This window comes from Liolophura sinensis, chromosome 2 (genome assembly GCF_032854445.1).
Source record: "Liolophura sinensis isolate JHLJ2023 chromosome 2, CUHK_Ljap_v2, whole genome shotgun sequence".
NCBI lineage: Eukaryota > Metazoa > Mollusca > Polyplacophora > Chitonida > Chitonidae > Liolophura > Liolophura sinensis.
Window position 1 is genome coordinate 26062098 of NC_088296.1, and position 14753 is coordinate 26076850.

A 14753-nucleotide genomic window follows, 5' to 3' on the forward strand; every position below is an offset into this window, starting at 1 on the left:
TGCTGTGATCACTTTGGTTTATAAAAAAGACAATAAATTTGACATCTTCCCAACTCTTGTCACTGGTTCTTCACTTCAGTGTTCCTTCATTTCTCTGGGTCTTTACTCTGTCTGATAGCACCGTTGGTAGAGCGTCTGCTTCATGAGCAGTAGATCCAGGGTCAATCCTGGGTCATGTCACAAGTAAGACCTTAAAAGAGGAAGTTGTAAATTCCCCGCTTGGCATTTCGCATGAAGGGATAGTGCAACGACTGGTTGACCCGTATAATGACTTGGGCGGGGCGGCTTGCTTGCCTTGGGTAAATCCCCTCAGTGTAGCAGCACTAGAAAAAAAGAGGGGTGGAAATCCGTCTTGCAACAAGGAGGCACATTACATGCACTCTTAAAGATTCCTTCGTGGTCATATGACTGAAAAATTGTAAAGTACAACGTTAAACCTGAAGCACTCACTCACTTTCTGGGTCTTGGAATCACTGACCCAGTTTACTGTACGTAACGTAGTGTCAGGAAACTGGTGTCGTCATTAATGACCCTGATAGAGCCTGTGTTCAGGCCATTTGGCTTCATTTTGACACATATGAAACTCATGCCTGGCATGGCACCTTACACAGTTTGTCATGCAATCGCTGCCTTGCTGCTGATGAGACGCAGACATTCAAGCCCTGTACTGCTGACATAGTTCTGACTTTCCATGGCACCTTACACATTTTGTCATGCTAAAAGCTGCTGATGAGATCCAGACATTCAGGCCAAGCACTGCTGACTTAATTCTTTTTTCCCATGGCACCTTATACATATTCTCATGCTGCCTTACTAAAAAATACCAGTTACAGAAGTTGTTCCCTCCTGTAGTGGTAATTAGATGCACTAGCTAGATCTAAATGTCTGAATACATGCACTAGGCCTACATGTCTACAAGTAGGTTAACATGGATGTGACATCTGCCTGTCGTTTCCTCGCATGATTAGGCCTATATAGGCGCATGACATGCATGTATGTTGCCAGTTTAGATATGTTAAATGTTGAAATTTTCTTTCAGCAGTTTCTGAAATTTATCTGCGAGGCAGATAATGTCAGAAATTGTTTAAAATATTTATTTATTTGTTCATTTGATTGATGCTTTACGCCGTCCTCAAGAATATTTCACTTATATGACGGCGGCCAGCATTATATATGGTGGGAGGAAACCGGGCATGAGCTGGACAGCGACCGCATTGGTGAGAGGCTCCTGGGTCAAAGTGCCGCGCTGGCGGGCTAACCACTTCGGCCACCCAGGCCCTCTGTTTGAAATAGACCATGTTTATTTGTTGAGGTATGTGATTATTATATATTGTTGAAAAGATAGATCAGCATTTAATTTAATTGAACTACACTTTACACGTACATGTGTTCAGAATAAAAAAATAAGGTATTAAGGCATTTAACTTACTGAATTACCTGGCAATATGAAGATTTGTGTTTGAGAACAGATGAACGGCATGCTAATAAGAGTTATCTCCCGTGTCTTACTTCACTACGGTAAAGAGAAGAAGAGAGATGTTCGTCTGCAAGCCTTATGTAGTGTAAACATAAGTTGTAAACAGTAAGTCGTCGTCATGTCTTGTAAATTTGTGTCTTGTCATTGTTATTTTATAAACACAACCTTTTTCAACTTTTTGTTGCGTTATTGAAACGCGTATGAAAATAAGCAACTGACTCGCATAAAACTCAACATAGCAACGGGCACTTTTGAATAATGAAGGACTCCAGGGAATACCCAAATTTCGATACCTAACTGCCTAAAGCTCTGTCCCTATTGTGATCTGTTAATAAACATGCCGGCAATAAATAACTTCCTTCAGTAAGTTATTGCTCTGCACCTCAGTAAGTGCAGAGTTAAAGTCATCAACAAACAGGTATTTTAGGATATCTCTCTCTCCCTTTCTCTCTGCTGATATATTTCACAGACATCAAATGGTTTGATAACGATGTAAGAACCTACATCGAAACGTCAACAACACAATAAATCCAGGAGTTGTTAATTATAAGTAATGCCTCTGTCAAATGAGAAACTCTATCAAATAATCAGGCACAATAACTGTCAGACAGAGTAACTGTTAGACATAGTAACCACCAGGCACAGTAGCTATTAGGCACTGTAACTATCACACACTGTAACTATTAGACAGTAACTATGACACAATCAGGCACTTACTATCAGTCACAGTAACTATCAGACACAGTAACAATTAGGGACCCTATCTAGCACAGTAACTACATGTATCAGGCAATGTCACTATCAGACTAACCATCAGGCACTGTAACTATCAGCCTCTGTAACTATCAGGCACTATCAAACAATCAGGCACAGTAACTATCAAATACAGTAACTGTCAGGTATGATAACAGTCAGATGCAGTAATCATAAGGAACTCTATCAAACAATCAGGCATAGTAACTATCATATACACTAACTATCAGGCACAGTAACTGTCAGACGCAATGATCATGAGAAAGTCTATCAAACAATTAGACACAGTAATTTCCAGGTACTTTTACTACTAGGTTCTATAACTATCAGGCACTGTATCAAACTATCAGGCACAGTAACCATCAAGCACTGTATCAAACTCTTAGGCACAGTAACCATCCAGCACAGTATCAAACTATCAGGCACTGTAACCAAGCACTGTATCAAACTATCAGGTACAGTAACCATCAGGCAGAGTATCAAACTATCACACCCAGTAACCATCAGTCACCGTGTATGATTGGAGGTGACTAATACCGATGGATGCTGCATGGAAAGCCAATTGTGCACGTACCAGAATGTAACAGATCATCTACAGAACATCCATCATAATTGGAAAGTTACACTTGGCTGTCCCTAATGCATGTTAAATGTAAATGTAGGGTGATATCACTTCTACCACAAAGTGGAGTACACCATGTACACAGTGAGACAGTTTGCGAAATGAATTTTGTGAGTGTTAAGTTGCAGCTGTGTGTGTGTGTAGATGTGTGGGTGTGTGTGTGTGTGTGGGTGGGGGGGTGTGGGTGTAAATCTGGTGACGTCACTGAGCTTACATGTGCATGTCTGTAGCTAGTGTTATATGTACGTGTAATATGATTCCCATTGAACAAAATTACATACATGTGTACACCATAAAAACGAGCATTTGATTGACGTCAGACATACATGTGTACAGCATAGAAACGTGCATTTGATTGACGTCAGACATACATGTGTACACCATAGAAAGGAGCATTTGATTGACGTCAAACATACATGTGTACACCATAAAAATGAGCATTTGATTGACGTCAAACATACATGTGTACAGCATAGAAACGTGCATTTGATTGACATCAAACATACATGTGTACACCATAGAAACGAGCATTTGATTGACGTCAGACATACAGTGTACATGTGTACAGCATAGAAAGGAGCATTTGATTGGCGTCAGACATACATGTGTACACCATAAAAACGAGCATTTGATTGACGTCATACATACATGTGTACAGCATAGAAAGGAGCATTTGATTGACATCAAACATACATGTGTACACCATAGAAACGAGCATTTGATTGACGTCAGACATACATGTGTACACCATAGAAACAAGCATTTGATTGACGTCAGACATACATGTGTACACCATAGAAAAGAACATTTGATTGCCGTCAAACATACATGTGTACACCATAGAAAGGAGCATTTGATTGACGTCAAACATACATGTGTACAGCATAGAAACGTGCATTTGATTGACGTCAAACATACATGTGTACACCATAAAAACGAGCATTTGATTGACGTCAAACATACATGTGTACACCATGAAAACGAGCATTTGATTGACGTCAAACATACATGTGTACAGCATAGAAACGTGCATTTGATTGACGTCAAACATACATGTGTACAGCATAGAAACGTGCATTTGATTGACGTCAAACATACATGTGTACACCATAAAAACGAGCATTTGATTGACGTCAAACATACATGTGTACACCATGAAAACGAGCATTTGATTGACGTCAAACATACGTGTGTACAGCATAGAAACGTGCATTTGATTGACGTCAAACATACATGTGTACACCATAAAAACGAGCATTTGATTGACATCAAACATACATGTGTACACCATAAAAACGAGCATTTGATTGACGTCGAACATACATGTATACACCATAAAAACGAGCATTTGATTGACGTCAAACATAGATGTGTACAGCATAGAAACGAGCATTTGATTGACGTCAAACATACATGTGTACAGCATAGAAACGTGCATTTGATTGACGTCAGACATGCATGTGTACACCATAGAAACAAGCATTTAATTGACGTCAGACATACATGTATACACCATAAAAACAAGCATTTGATTGACGTCAAACATACATGTGTACACCATAAAAACGAGCATTTGATTGACGTCAAACATACATGTGTACAGCATAGAAACGTGCATTTGATTGACGTCAGACATGCATGTGTACACCATAGAAACGAGCATTTAATTGACGTCAGACATACATGTGTACAGCATAGAAATGTGCATTTGATTGACGTCAGACATACATGTGTACACCATAGAAAGGAGCATTTGATTGACGTCAAACATACATGTGTACAGCATAGAAACGAGCATTTGGTTGACGTCAAACATACTTGTGTACAGCATAGAAAGGAGCATTTGATTGACGTCAGACATACATGTGTACACCATAGAAAGGAGCATTTGATTGACGTCAAACATACATGTGTACACCATAGAAATGAGCATTTGATTGACGTCAGACATACATGTGTACACCATAGAAACGAGCATTTGATTGACGTCAAACATACATGTGTACACCATAGAAACGAGCATGTTACTTGTAGCTTAGATCAGTGGATTCCAATCTCAAGCTAGGACCTGGGTGAGAAGACATGTGTCCAGTCTCATTCCTGGGTGAGCAGACACGTGTCCAGTCTCGTTCCTGGGTGAGAAGACATGTGCCCAGTCTTGTTCCTGGTTGAGGAGACGTGCCCAGTGTTGTTCCTGGGTGAGAAAACATGTGTCCTGTCTCGTTCCTTGATGAGAAAACATGTGTCCAGTATCGTTCCTGGGTGAGGAAACATGTGTCCAGTCTTGTTCCTGGGTGAGGAGACATGTGTCCAGTCTCATTCCTGGGTGAGCAGACACATGTCCAGTCTCACTCCTGGGTGAGAAGACATGTGTCCAGTCTTGCTCCTGGTTGAGGAGACGTGGCCAGTGTTGTTCCTGGGTGAGAAAACACGTGTCCAGTCTTATTCCTGGGTGAGGAGACATGTGCCCAGTCTTGTTCCTGGGTGAGAAGACATGTGTGCAGTCTCATTCCTTGGTGAAAGGGGGGGGGGGGTTCTCTGTGGCTCAGTTAGCGCGCTAGTGCAGCGTAATGACCCAAAAGTCTCTCACCAATGCGGTCACTGTGAGTTCATGTCCAGCTCATACTGGCTTCCTCTCTGGCCGTACGTGGGAAGGTCATCCAGCAACCTGTGGATGGTCGTGGGTTTCCGCCGGGTTCCCGGCTGGCTGCCATCATATAAGTGAAACATTCTTGAGTATGGCATAAAACGCCCATCAAATAGATAAAAAAATAAATAACCTGGGTGAAAAGGCACGTGTCCAGTCTCGTTCCTTTTAATAGTGGACATCTATTAGCTATTTGTTGTCCAGGCCAATTCATATATAATTGAGTAAAAACGGCTGGCCTGGCATTTGGTGAACAGCAGTAAATAGGAACTCAAGCGACAAACCCCGAGTCTGCAAATGTTGTAGAAGCTAAGATCGTACTGTTCAACGGTGCTGTGGTACATGTCCATGAGATAGCTGTGCTGTGTAGATTTTGATGAAGGGTCCAGCAGGGTGGAGCCATGTAGGACGAGGGAACAAGTAATGGAAACCAGTCATTGCAATTTTCATAAACAATAACATTTACGTTTTTTTTTTGATTGTATATTCTTATTTGCCATAGTATCTGCTCTCATTCTCTGATATCACACATGGCCTCGGGGTGACTTGTGCCTGTTGCTAGCCAGGATAAGATAGCAGAATCTCAGTCCGTGCAGATCTCCTATAGTTGACACTTGTTTTTTTTTGACTGAAGTTTATGTTCCTTATATTATGGCATTGAGAATTGTTATGGACAATGTATGCTTGTTGTAATTTAGGAAAGGGGTCAGATGAGGTCTGCTTACAATGGGGTGCTCAGGTAGTGTACCAGCTGAGTCTGGCAGAGACCTACATGCACCTCGTCATGGTGATCAGGTGACAGAACAGGCAGAACGTGAGCGTGAGGACAGATACTCTGATGTGGGTTTACAGAATAGGAACAACAGTGGACTAGAGGGAAGAGAGGTTAAAGGTGACCCAAAACAGCAGTCCAGTTGTGCCAGTGGTAACTCAACAGATCATGTGACTCCTGTGCAGCAAAATGCACCAATCAGTATAGAGGAAAAACAGACAGCTTCTGTGAAAATTAAAGGCTGTATCAATACAGATCAAAACAGCACTGGAATTCCAAGGGAAGTAACTGCATCAGTAGGGTCTGAAGCAGACAGCACGCCAACAATACAGGCTGATGATAAAACCAGAACAGGTGAGAGCCTGAAGGAAAACTTCCACACAACAGTGATTTCTGATCCAACCATAATATCTAACAAAGAAATCAAACGAGGAGAAACTGTGCCAGTTGTGGAAGACAGAGATCAGACCATGTGTAACACTGGCATTAATGGACTGAATCTGTGTGTGAAACCTGAAAGTTTTATTGCCAGTGTGAAGGACACTGTGAGAAGTTTGACACTGCCCAGAGCACTGCCTTACACTGTGGATATATATAGGCTTATGAAAACACTAACAAATTTACAGGTAGGTTTGTAATCCACACAGGATCACACAAAATGTTTTCGACTGGAGTTATATATACCAGTATTTTTACTTTTTACACACAACATACCCAACACTCTCTTCAATGTAAAGAGCTTGGATGTAGTGCTTAAATAGGAAAGTTGATTAGTCATTGTCTCTCTGCTGAAGTGAATTGATTCAGTATTGGGTCTCTTTTGTAGATGTGTCAAACAACCAGCTCGGTCCTCAACCAATCTAGGTACGGATGCTAGCTGTATAGCATCAGAAACCACAAACACCAGTCACAAACACCATTCTGACAGCTGCCAACCAGTCCTCTTTCTGTCTGTAGGTGCTGGATGTGTCAAACAACCAGCTGGGTCCTCAGCCATTTCGGTTACTAATGCTAGCTGTGGCCACAAACACCAGTCTGATCAGTCTGAAAGCTGCTAACAATGGAGCTGACACAGACTCTGCGGTGAGTAGCACTGTGTAGATGTGGGTAGACATGGGTGGATGTGTGTAGATGTGTTTAGATGTGGGTAGATGTGTTTAGATGTGGGTAGACGTGGGTAGATGTGAGTAGATGTGTTTAGATGTGGGTAGACATGGGTGGATGTGTGTAGATGTGTTTAGATGTGGGTAGATGTGTTTAGATGTGGGTAGACGTGGGTAGATGTGAGTAGATGTGTTTAGATGTGGGTAGATGTGTTTAGATGTGTTTAGATGTGGGTAGACGTGGGTAGATGTGGATAGATGTGAGTAGATGTGTTTAGATGTGGGTAGACATGGGTAGATGTATTTAGATGTGATTAGATGTGGATAGATGTGGGTAGACGTCAGCAGATGTGGGTATGTGTGTGTAGATGTGGATAGGCATGGGTAGATGTGTGTAGATGTGGGTATGTGTTTGTAGATGTGGGTATGTGTTTGTAGATGTGGGTATGTGTGTGTAGATGTGGCTAGATGTGGGTGGACGTGTGTTGATGTAAATGTGGATAGATGTGGGTAGATGTGTTTAGATGTGGGTAGGCGTGGGCAGATGTGGATAGATGTTTGCAGATGTGTGTAGATGTGTGCAGATGTGTGTAGACATGAGTAGACGTGCGTGGATGTGTGTAGATGTGAGTAGACGTGTGTTGATGTGTGTAGATGTGGGTAGACGTGAGTAGACGTGGGTAGATGTGTGTAGATTTGTGTAGATGTGGGTAGACGTGAGTAGACATGGGTAGATGTGTGTAGATGTAAGTAGACGTGTGTAAATGTGTGTAGATGTGAGTTGATGTAGATGTGGGTAGACTTGACTACATGTAGATGTGGGTAGATGTTTGTAGATGTGAGTAGATAGGGCTAGACGTGAGTAGACGCAAGTACATGTAAATGTGTAGCCTATGGCAGGTTGATGTAATACTCAATCACAATATATGTGGACAGGTTGATGTAATACTCAATCACAATATAGGTGGACAGGTTGATGTAATACTCAATCACAATATATGTGGACAGGTTGATGTAATACTCAATCACAGTATATGTGGACAGGTTGATGCAATACTCAATCACAATATATGTGGACAGGCTGATGTAATACTCAATCACAATAAAGGTGGACAGGTTGATGTAATACTCAATCACAATATATGTGGACATGCTGATGTAATACTCAGTCACAATATAGGTGGACAGGTTGATGTAATACTCAATCACAATATAGGTGGACAGGTTGATGTAATACTGAATCACAATATATGTGGACAGGTTGATGCAATACTCAATCACAATATATGTGGACAGGTTGATGTAATACTCAATCACAATATATGTGGACAGGTTGATGTAATACTCAATCACAATATAGGTGGACAGGTTGATGTAATACTCAGTCACAATATATGTGGACAGGTTGATGTAATACTCAATCACAATATATGTGGACAGGTTGATGTAATACTCAATCACAATATAGGTGGACAGGTTGATGTAATACTCAATCACAATATATGTGGACAGGTTGATGTAATACTCAATCACAATATATGTGGAGAGGCTGATGTAATACTCAATCACAATATAGGTGGACAGGTTGATGTAATACTCAATCACAATATAGGTGGACAGGTTGATGTAATACTCAATCACAATATATGTGGACATGCTGATGTAATACTCAATCACAATATATGTGGACAGGTTGATGTAATACTCAGTCACAATATATGTGGACAGGTTGATGTAATACTCAATCACAATAAAGGTGGACAGGTTGATGTAATACTCAATCACAATATAGGTGGACAGGCTGATGTAATACTCAGTCACAATATATGTGGACAGGTTGATGTAATACTCAGTCACAATATATGTGGACAGGCTGATGTAATACTCAATCACAATATATGTGGACAGGCTGATGTAATACTCAATCACAATAAAGATGGAGAGGTTGGTGTAATACTTAATCCCACTGTAGGTGGACAGGTTGATGTAATACTCAATCACAATATATGTGGACATGCTGATGTAATACTCAGTCACAATAAAGATGGACAGGTTGATGTAATACTCAATCACAATATATGTGGACAGGCTGATGTAATACTCAGTCACAATATATGTGGACAGGCTGATGTAATACTCAATCACAATATATGTGGACAGGTTGATGTAATACTCAATCACAATAAAGGTGGACAGGTTGATGTAATACTCAATCACAATATATGTGGACAGGCTGATGTAATACTCAATCACAATAAAGATGGAGAGGTTGGTGTAATACTTAATCCCACTGTAGGTGGACAGGTTGATGTAATACTCAATCACAATATATGTGGACATGCTGATGTAATACTCAGTCACAATATATGTGGACAGGTTGATGTAATACTCAGTCACAATATATGTGGACAGGCTGATGTAATACTCAGTCACAATATATGTGGACAGGCTGATGTAATACTCAATCACAATATATGTGGACAGGTTGATGTAATACTCAATCACAATAAAGGTGGACAGGTTGATGTAATACTCAATCACAATATAGGTGGACAGGCTGATGTAATACTCAGTCACAATATATGTGGACAGGCTGATGTAATACTCAGTCACAATATAGGTGGACAGGTTGATGTAATACTCAGTCACAATATATGTGGACAGGTTGATGTAATACTCAGTCACAATATATGTGGACAGGCTGATGTAATACTCAATCACAATATATGTGGACAGGTTGATGTAATACTCAATCACAATATAGGTGGACAGGTTGATGTAATACTCAATCACAATATATGTGGACAGGTTGATGTAATACTCAATCACAATATATGTGGAGAGGCTGATGTAATACTCAATCACAATATAGGTGGACAGGTTGATGTAATACTCAATCACAATATAGGTGGACAGGTTGATGTAATACTCAATCACAATATATGTGGACATGCTGATGTAATACTCAATCACAATATATGTGGACAGGTTGATGTAATACTCAATCACAATATATGTGGACAGGTTGATGTAATACTCAATCACAATATATGTGGACAGGTTGATGCAATACTCAATCACAATATATGTGGACAGGTTGATGTAATACTCAATCACAATATATGTGGACAGGTTGATGTAATACTCAATCACAATATATGTGGACAGGTTGATGTAATACTCAGTCACAATATATGTGGACAGGTTGATGTAATACTCAATCACAATATATGTGGACAGGTTGATGTAATACTCAATCACAATAAAGGTGGACAGGCTGATAAATAGTTGTATAAATGTGGAAAGGACAGATACGAACAACAGTGAAGTAAAGCTTGATGGATGATTAAAAAAAACTGTTAAGATGGAAGTTCCGTGACTTAAGGCTTAAAAGTAAGTTTATGCTGCTCATGTAAATTATGTACATTTTCATCTAATTTTATGTTTCATTTTAGAAAAGATCCATGAATGTACAGTGATTTAAGCATTCATTTGTTTTCAGGCTTGTGTCGGTAAACTTGTCGCTTCCAACAGCTCGTTGTTATACCTGGATGTCTCAGGTAACCATTTAGGTAAGGATTACCTGTCCAGGTGTTTGAGCTCAGCTGTGAAGGTGAACAGCACACTTGAAACACTCAGGTGAGTATAATGACAAACTTGCTTTTTCTCATTACTATACCTGGATGTCTCAGGTAACCATTTAGGTAAGGATTACCTGTCCAGATGTCTGAGCTCAGCTGTGAAGGTGAAAAGTGCACTACAAACACTCAGGTGAGTATAATGACAAACTTGCTTTTTCTCATTACTATATCTTGATGTCTCAGGGAATCGTTTAGTTAAGTATTAGCTGTCCAGGTGATTGAGCTCAGCTATGAAGGTGAACAGTGCACCACAAACACTCAGGTGAGTATAATGACAAACTTGCTTTTTCTCATTACTATATCTTGATGTCTCAGAGAATCATTTAGTTAAGTATTAGCTGTCCAGGTGATTGAGCTCAGCTGTGAAGGTGAACAGTGCACCACAAACACTCAGGTGAGTATAATGACAAACTTGCTTTTTCTCATTACTATATCTTGATGTCTCAGGGAATCGTTTAGTTAAGTATTAGCTGTCCAGGTGATTGAGCTCAGCTGTGAAGGTGAACAGTGCACCACAAACACTCAGGTGAGTATAATGACAAACTTGCCTTTTCTCTTTACTATACCTGGATGTCTCAAGTAACCATTTAGGTAAGTATTAGCTGTCCAGATGTCTGAGCTCAGCTGTGAAGGTGAACAGTGCACCACAAACACTCAGGTGAGTATAATGACAAACTTGCTTTTTCTCATTACTATATCTCGATGTCTCAGGGAATCGTTTAGTTAAGTATTAGCTGTCCAGGTGATTGAGCTCAGCTGTGAAGGTGAACAGTGCACCACAAACACTCAGGTGAGTATAATGACAAACTTGCTTTTTCTCATTACTATACCTGGATGTCTCAGGTAACCATTTAGGTAAGGATTACCTGTCCAGGTGTTTGAGCTCAGCTATGAAGGTGAACGAATCACTACAAACACTCAGGTGAGTATAATGACACTCCTGACAAACTCGGGGACAGTTCATTATGTACTGTATAAATCAAGTGTTTAAATGTTTACAATTTCCATTTGAAAAGATTTTACATGTTTCCTTTTTTCCAAAACAATATTCTGGCTTAGCGCCAGCGCTGGCTTAAATTGTTGACACTGCGTGTCAGGCCCTTGATGAACAGTGACGTCATGTGCAGGCCTTAGGTGAACAATGATGTCATGTGCTGAACCCAAGCTCTCACTGGTTCAGTAACACCTTTGAGTGAAGAGTATTGTAAGGTACCTGATAAAGGTCAGGGGTTTATTCTGGCCAATACAGTTTTCTTCATACACAAAACTGACTGCCTTACATATGTAAACTATAAGACTAAATATTTTCCAGTCAGTCAGTCATATTAATGCTTTATGTTGATCATATTTGCCCAATGCACCATGACCCTTGCTGTCTTTAGGCTGGAGGGCACAGGTGGCACAGACTTAACAGATTTGCTGGAGGGATTAACCCACAACTCCACATTGACACACTTGGATATCAGCAATAACCACATTTCTGACAGGGTGTCTGTTGGAACAGCGTTGAAGAAATGTCTGCAGGTATGTGTTTTATGTAGGCTAAGTGAATAGAATACAGTAAACATGGGATCATTTTTCCAGCTATGTACTGAGTAAGCCCCTGGTGAGTACATGTACACGTAGACCATATTCATGGATGTTTATGATTTTATCTCCATGACTACACAGTAGTCAGCTGAAGGCATCCATGAAATATTATTTACAGCGCATGTACCAGTGTATGAGTTTTTAGCATCTTAATACTTTTTCAACAGCGAAGCAATCTTCATACTGATCTCATAATTTCATGTATGTGTTACCCTGAGAAGGGATGCTATGCCAAGGCAATTTCTGTAGACTCAACAATCAGGATAAACAATATATGTTTATATGTGAGTAACACATGCATGTACTGCATGTACCACATTGTAGCCTGTAATGTACCACATCGTAGCCTGTAATGTACCACATTGTAACATGTAGTGTACCACATTGTAAGATGTAGTGTACCACATTCTAACATGTAATGTGCCACATTGTAGTCTGTAATGTACCACATTGGAGCCTGTAATGTTCTGCATTGTGGCATGTAATGTACTACATTGTAGCCCACAATGTACCACATTGTAGCATGTAATGTACCACATTGTAGCATGTAATGTACCACACTGTAACCTGTAATGTACCACACTGTAGCATGTAATGTACCAAATTGTGACCTGTATTGTACCACATTGTAACATGTGATGTATCACATTGTAGCCTATTATGTACCGCATTGTAGCCTGTGATGTACCACATTGTAGCTGTAATGTACCACATTGTAGCCTATAATGTACCACATTGTAGCATGTAGTGTACCACATTGGAACATGTAATGTACCACATTGTAGCATGTAATGTAGCACATTGTAGTATGTAATTTACCATATTGCAATCCCATCACATGTATGACCAGATGTGTGTGTGTGCATCCCTGTCACTTGTATGACCAGATGTGTGTGTGTGTGTGTGTGTGTGTTCCTCCCTATCACATGTATGACCAGGTGTGTGTGTGTGTGTTCCTCCCTATCACATGTATGACCAGACGTGTGTGTGTGTGTGTGCACCCCTGTCACTTGTATGACCAGACGTGTGTGTGTGTGTGCATCCCTATCACATGTATGACATGGTGTGTGTGTGTGCATCCATATCACATGTATGACCAGGTGTGTGTGTGTGCATCCCTATCACATGTATGACCAGGTGTGTGTCTGTGTGCATCCCTATCACATGTATGACCAGATGTGTGTGTGTGCATCCCTATCACATGTATGACCAGATGTGTGTGTGTGTGTGTGTGTGTGCATCCCTATCACATGTATGACCAGATGTGTGTGTGTGTGTGTGTGCATCCCTATCACATGTGTGTGTGTGTGTGTGTGTGCATCCCTATCACATGTATGACCAGATGTGTGTGTGTGCATCCCTATCACATGTATGACCAGATGTGTGTGTGTGTGTGCATCCCTATCACATGTATGACTGGGTGTGTGTGCATCCCTATCACATGTATGACCAGATGTGTGTGTGTGTCTGCACCCCTATCACATGTATGAGCAGATGTGTGTGTGTGTGTGCACCCCTATCACTTGTATGACCAGATGTGTGTGTGTGTGTGTGCATCCCTATCACATGTATGACTGGGTGTGTGTGCATCCCTATCACATGTATGACCAGATGTGTGTGTCTGCACCCCTATCACATGTATGACCAGATGTGTGTGTGTGTGCACCCCTATCACATGTGTGTGTGTGTGTGTGCATCCATATTTTAAACATGTGTGACCAGGTGTACGAGTACATCTGTACAACATGTACATTATCAAGCACATTATGTATATGTGTACAACACATACATTATCAAGCACAATGTGTACATGTGTGCAACATGTACATTATCAAGCACATTGTGTACATGTGTACAACATGTATGTTATCAAGCACATTATGTATATGTGTACAACATGTACATTATCAAGCACAATGTGTACATGTGTACAACATGTACTTTATCAAGCACATTGTGTACATGTGTACAACAAGTACGTTATCAAGCACATTGTATACATGTGTACAACATGTTCATTATCAAGCACATTGTATACATGTGTACAACATGTTCATTATCAAGCACATTGTATACATGTGTACAACATGTACTTTATCAAGCACATTGTGTACATGTGTACAACAAGTACGTTATCAAGCACATTGT

At 40.4% G+C, this 14753-nt stretch overlaps 1 protein-coding gene across 1 annotated transcript in view; it reads left to right on the forward strand.

Annotated features, from left to right (window-relative positions):
• Nucleotides 1–1525: 1525 nt before the first annotated feature.
• Nucleotides 1526–14753, forward strand: part of LOC135462616 (uncharacterized) — a 40203-nt gene continuing 26975 nt past the window's right edge. The window contains exons 1-5 of the mRNA XM_064739839.1: nt 1526–1582; nt 6198–6897; nt 7229–7354; nt 10877–11013; nt 12398–12539. Of these exons, the coding sequence (XP_064595909.1) occupies nt 6226–6897; nt 7229–7354; nt 10877–11013; nt 12398–12539 (1077 nt within the window). The 5' untranslated portion in view covers nt 1526–1582; nt 6198–6225. The remainder of the gene's footprint in view (nt 1583–6197; nt 6898–7228; nt 7355–10876; nt 11014–12397; nt 12540–14753) is intronic.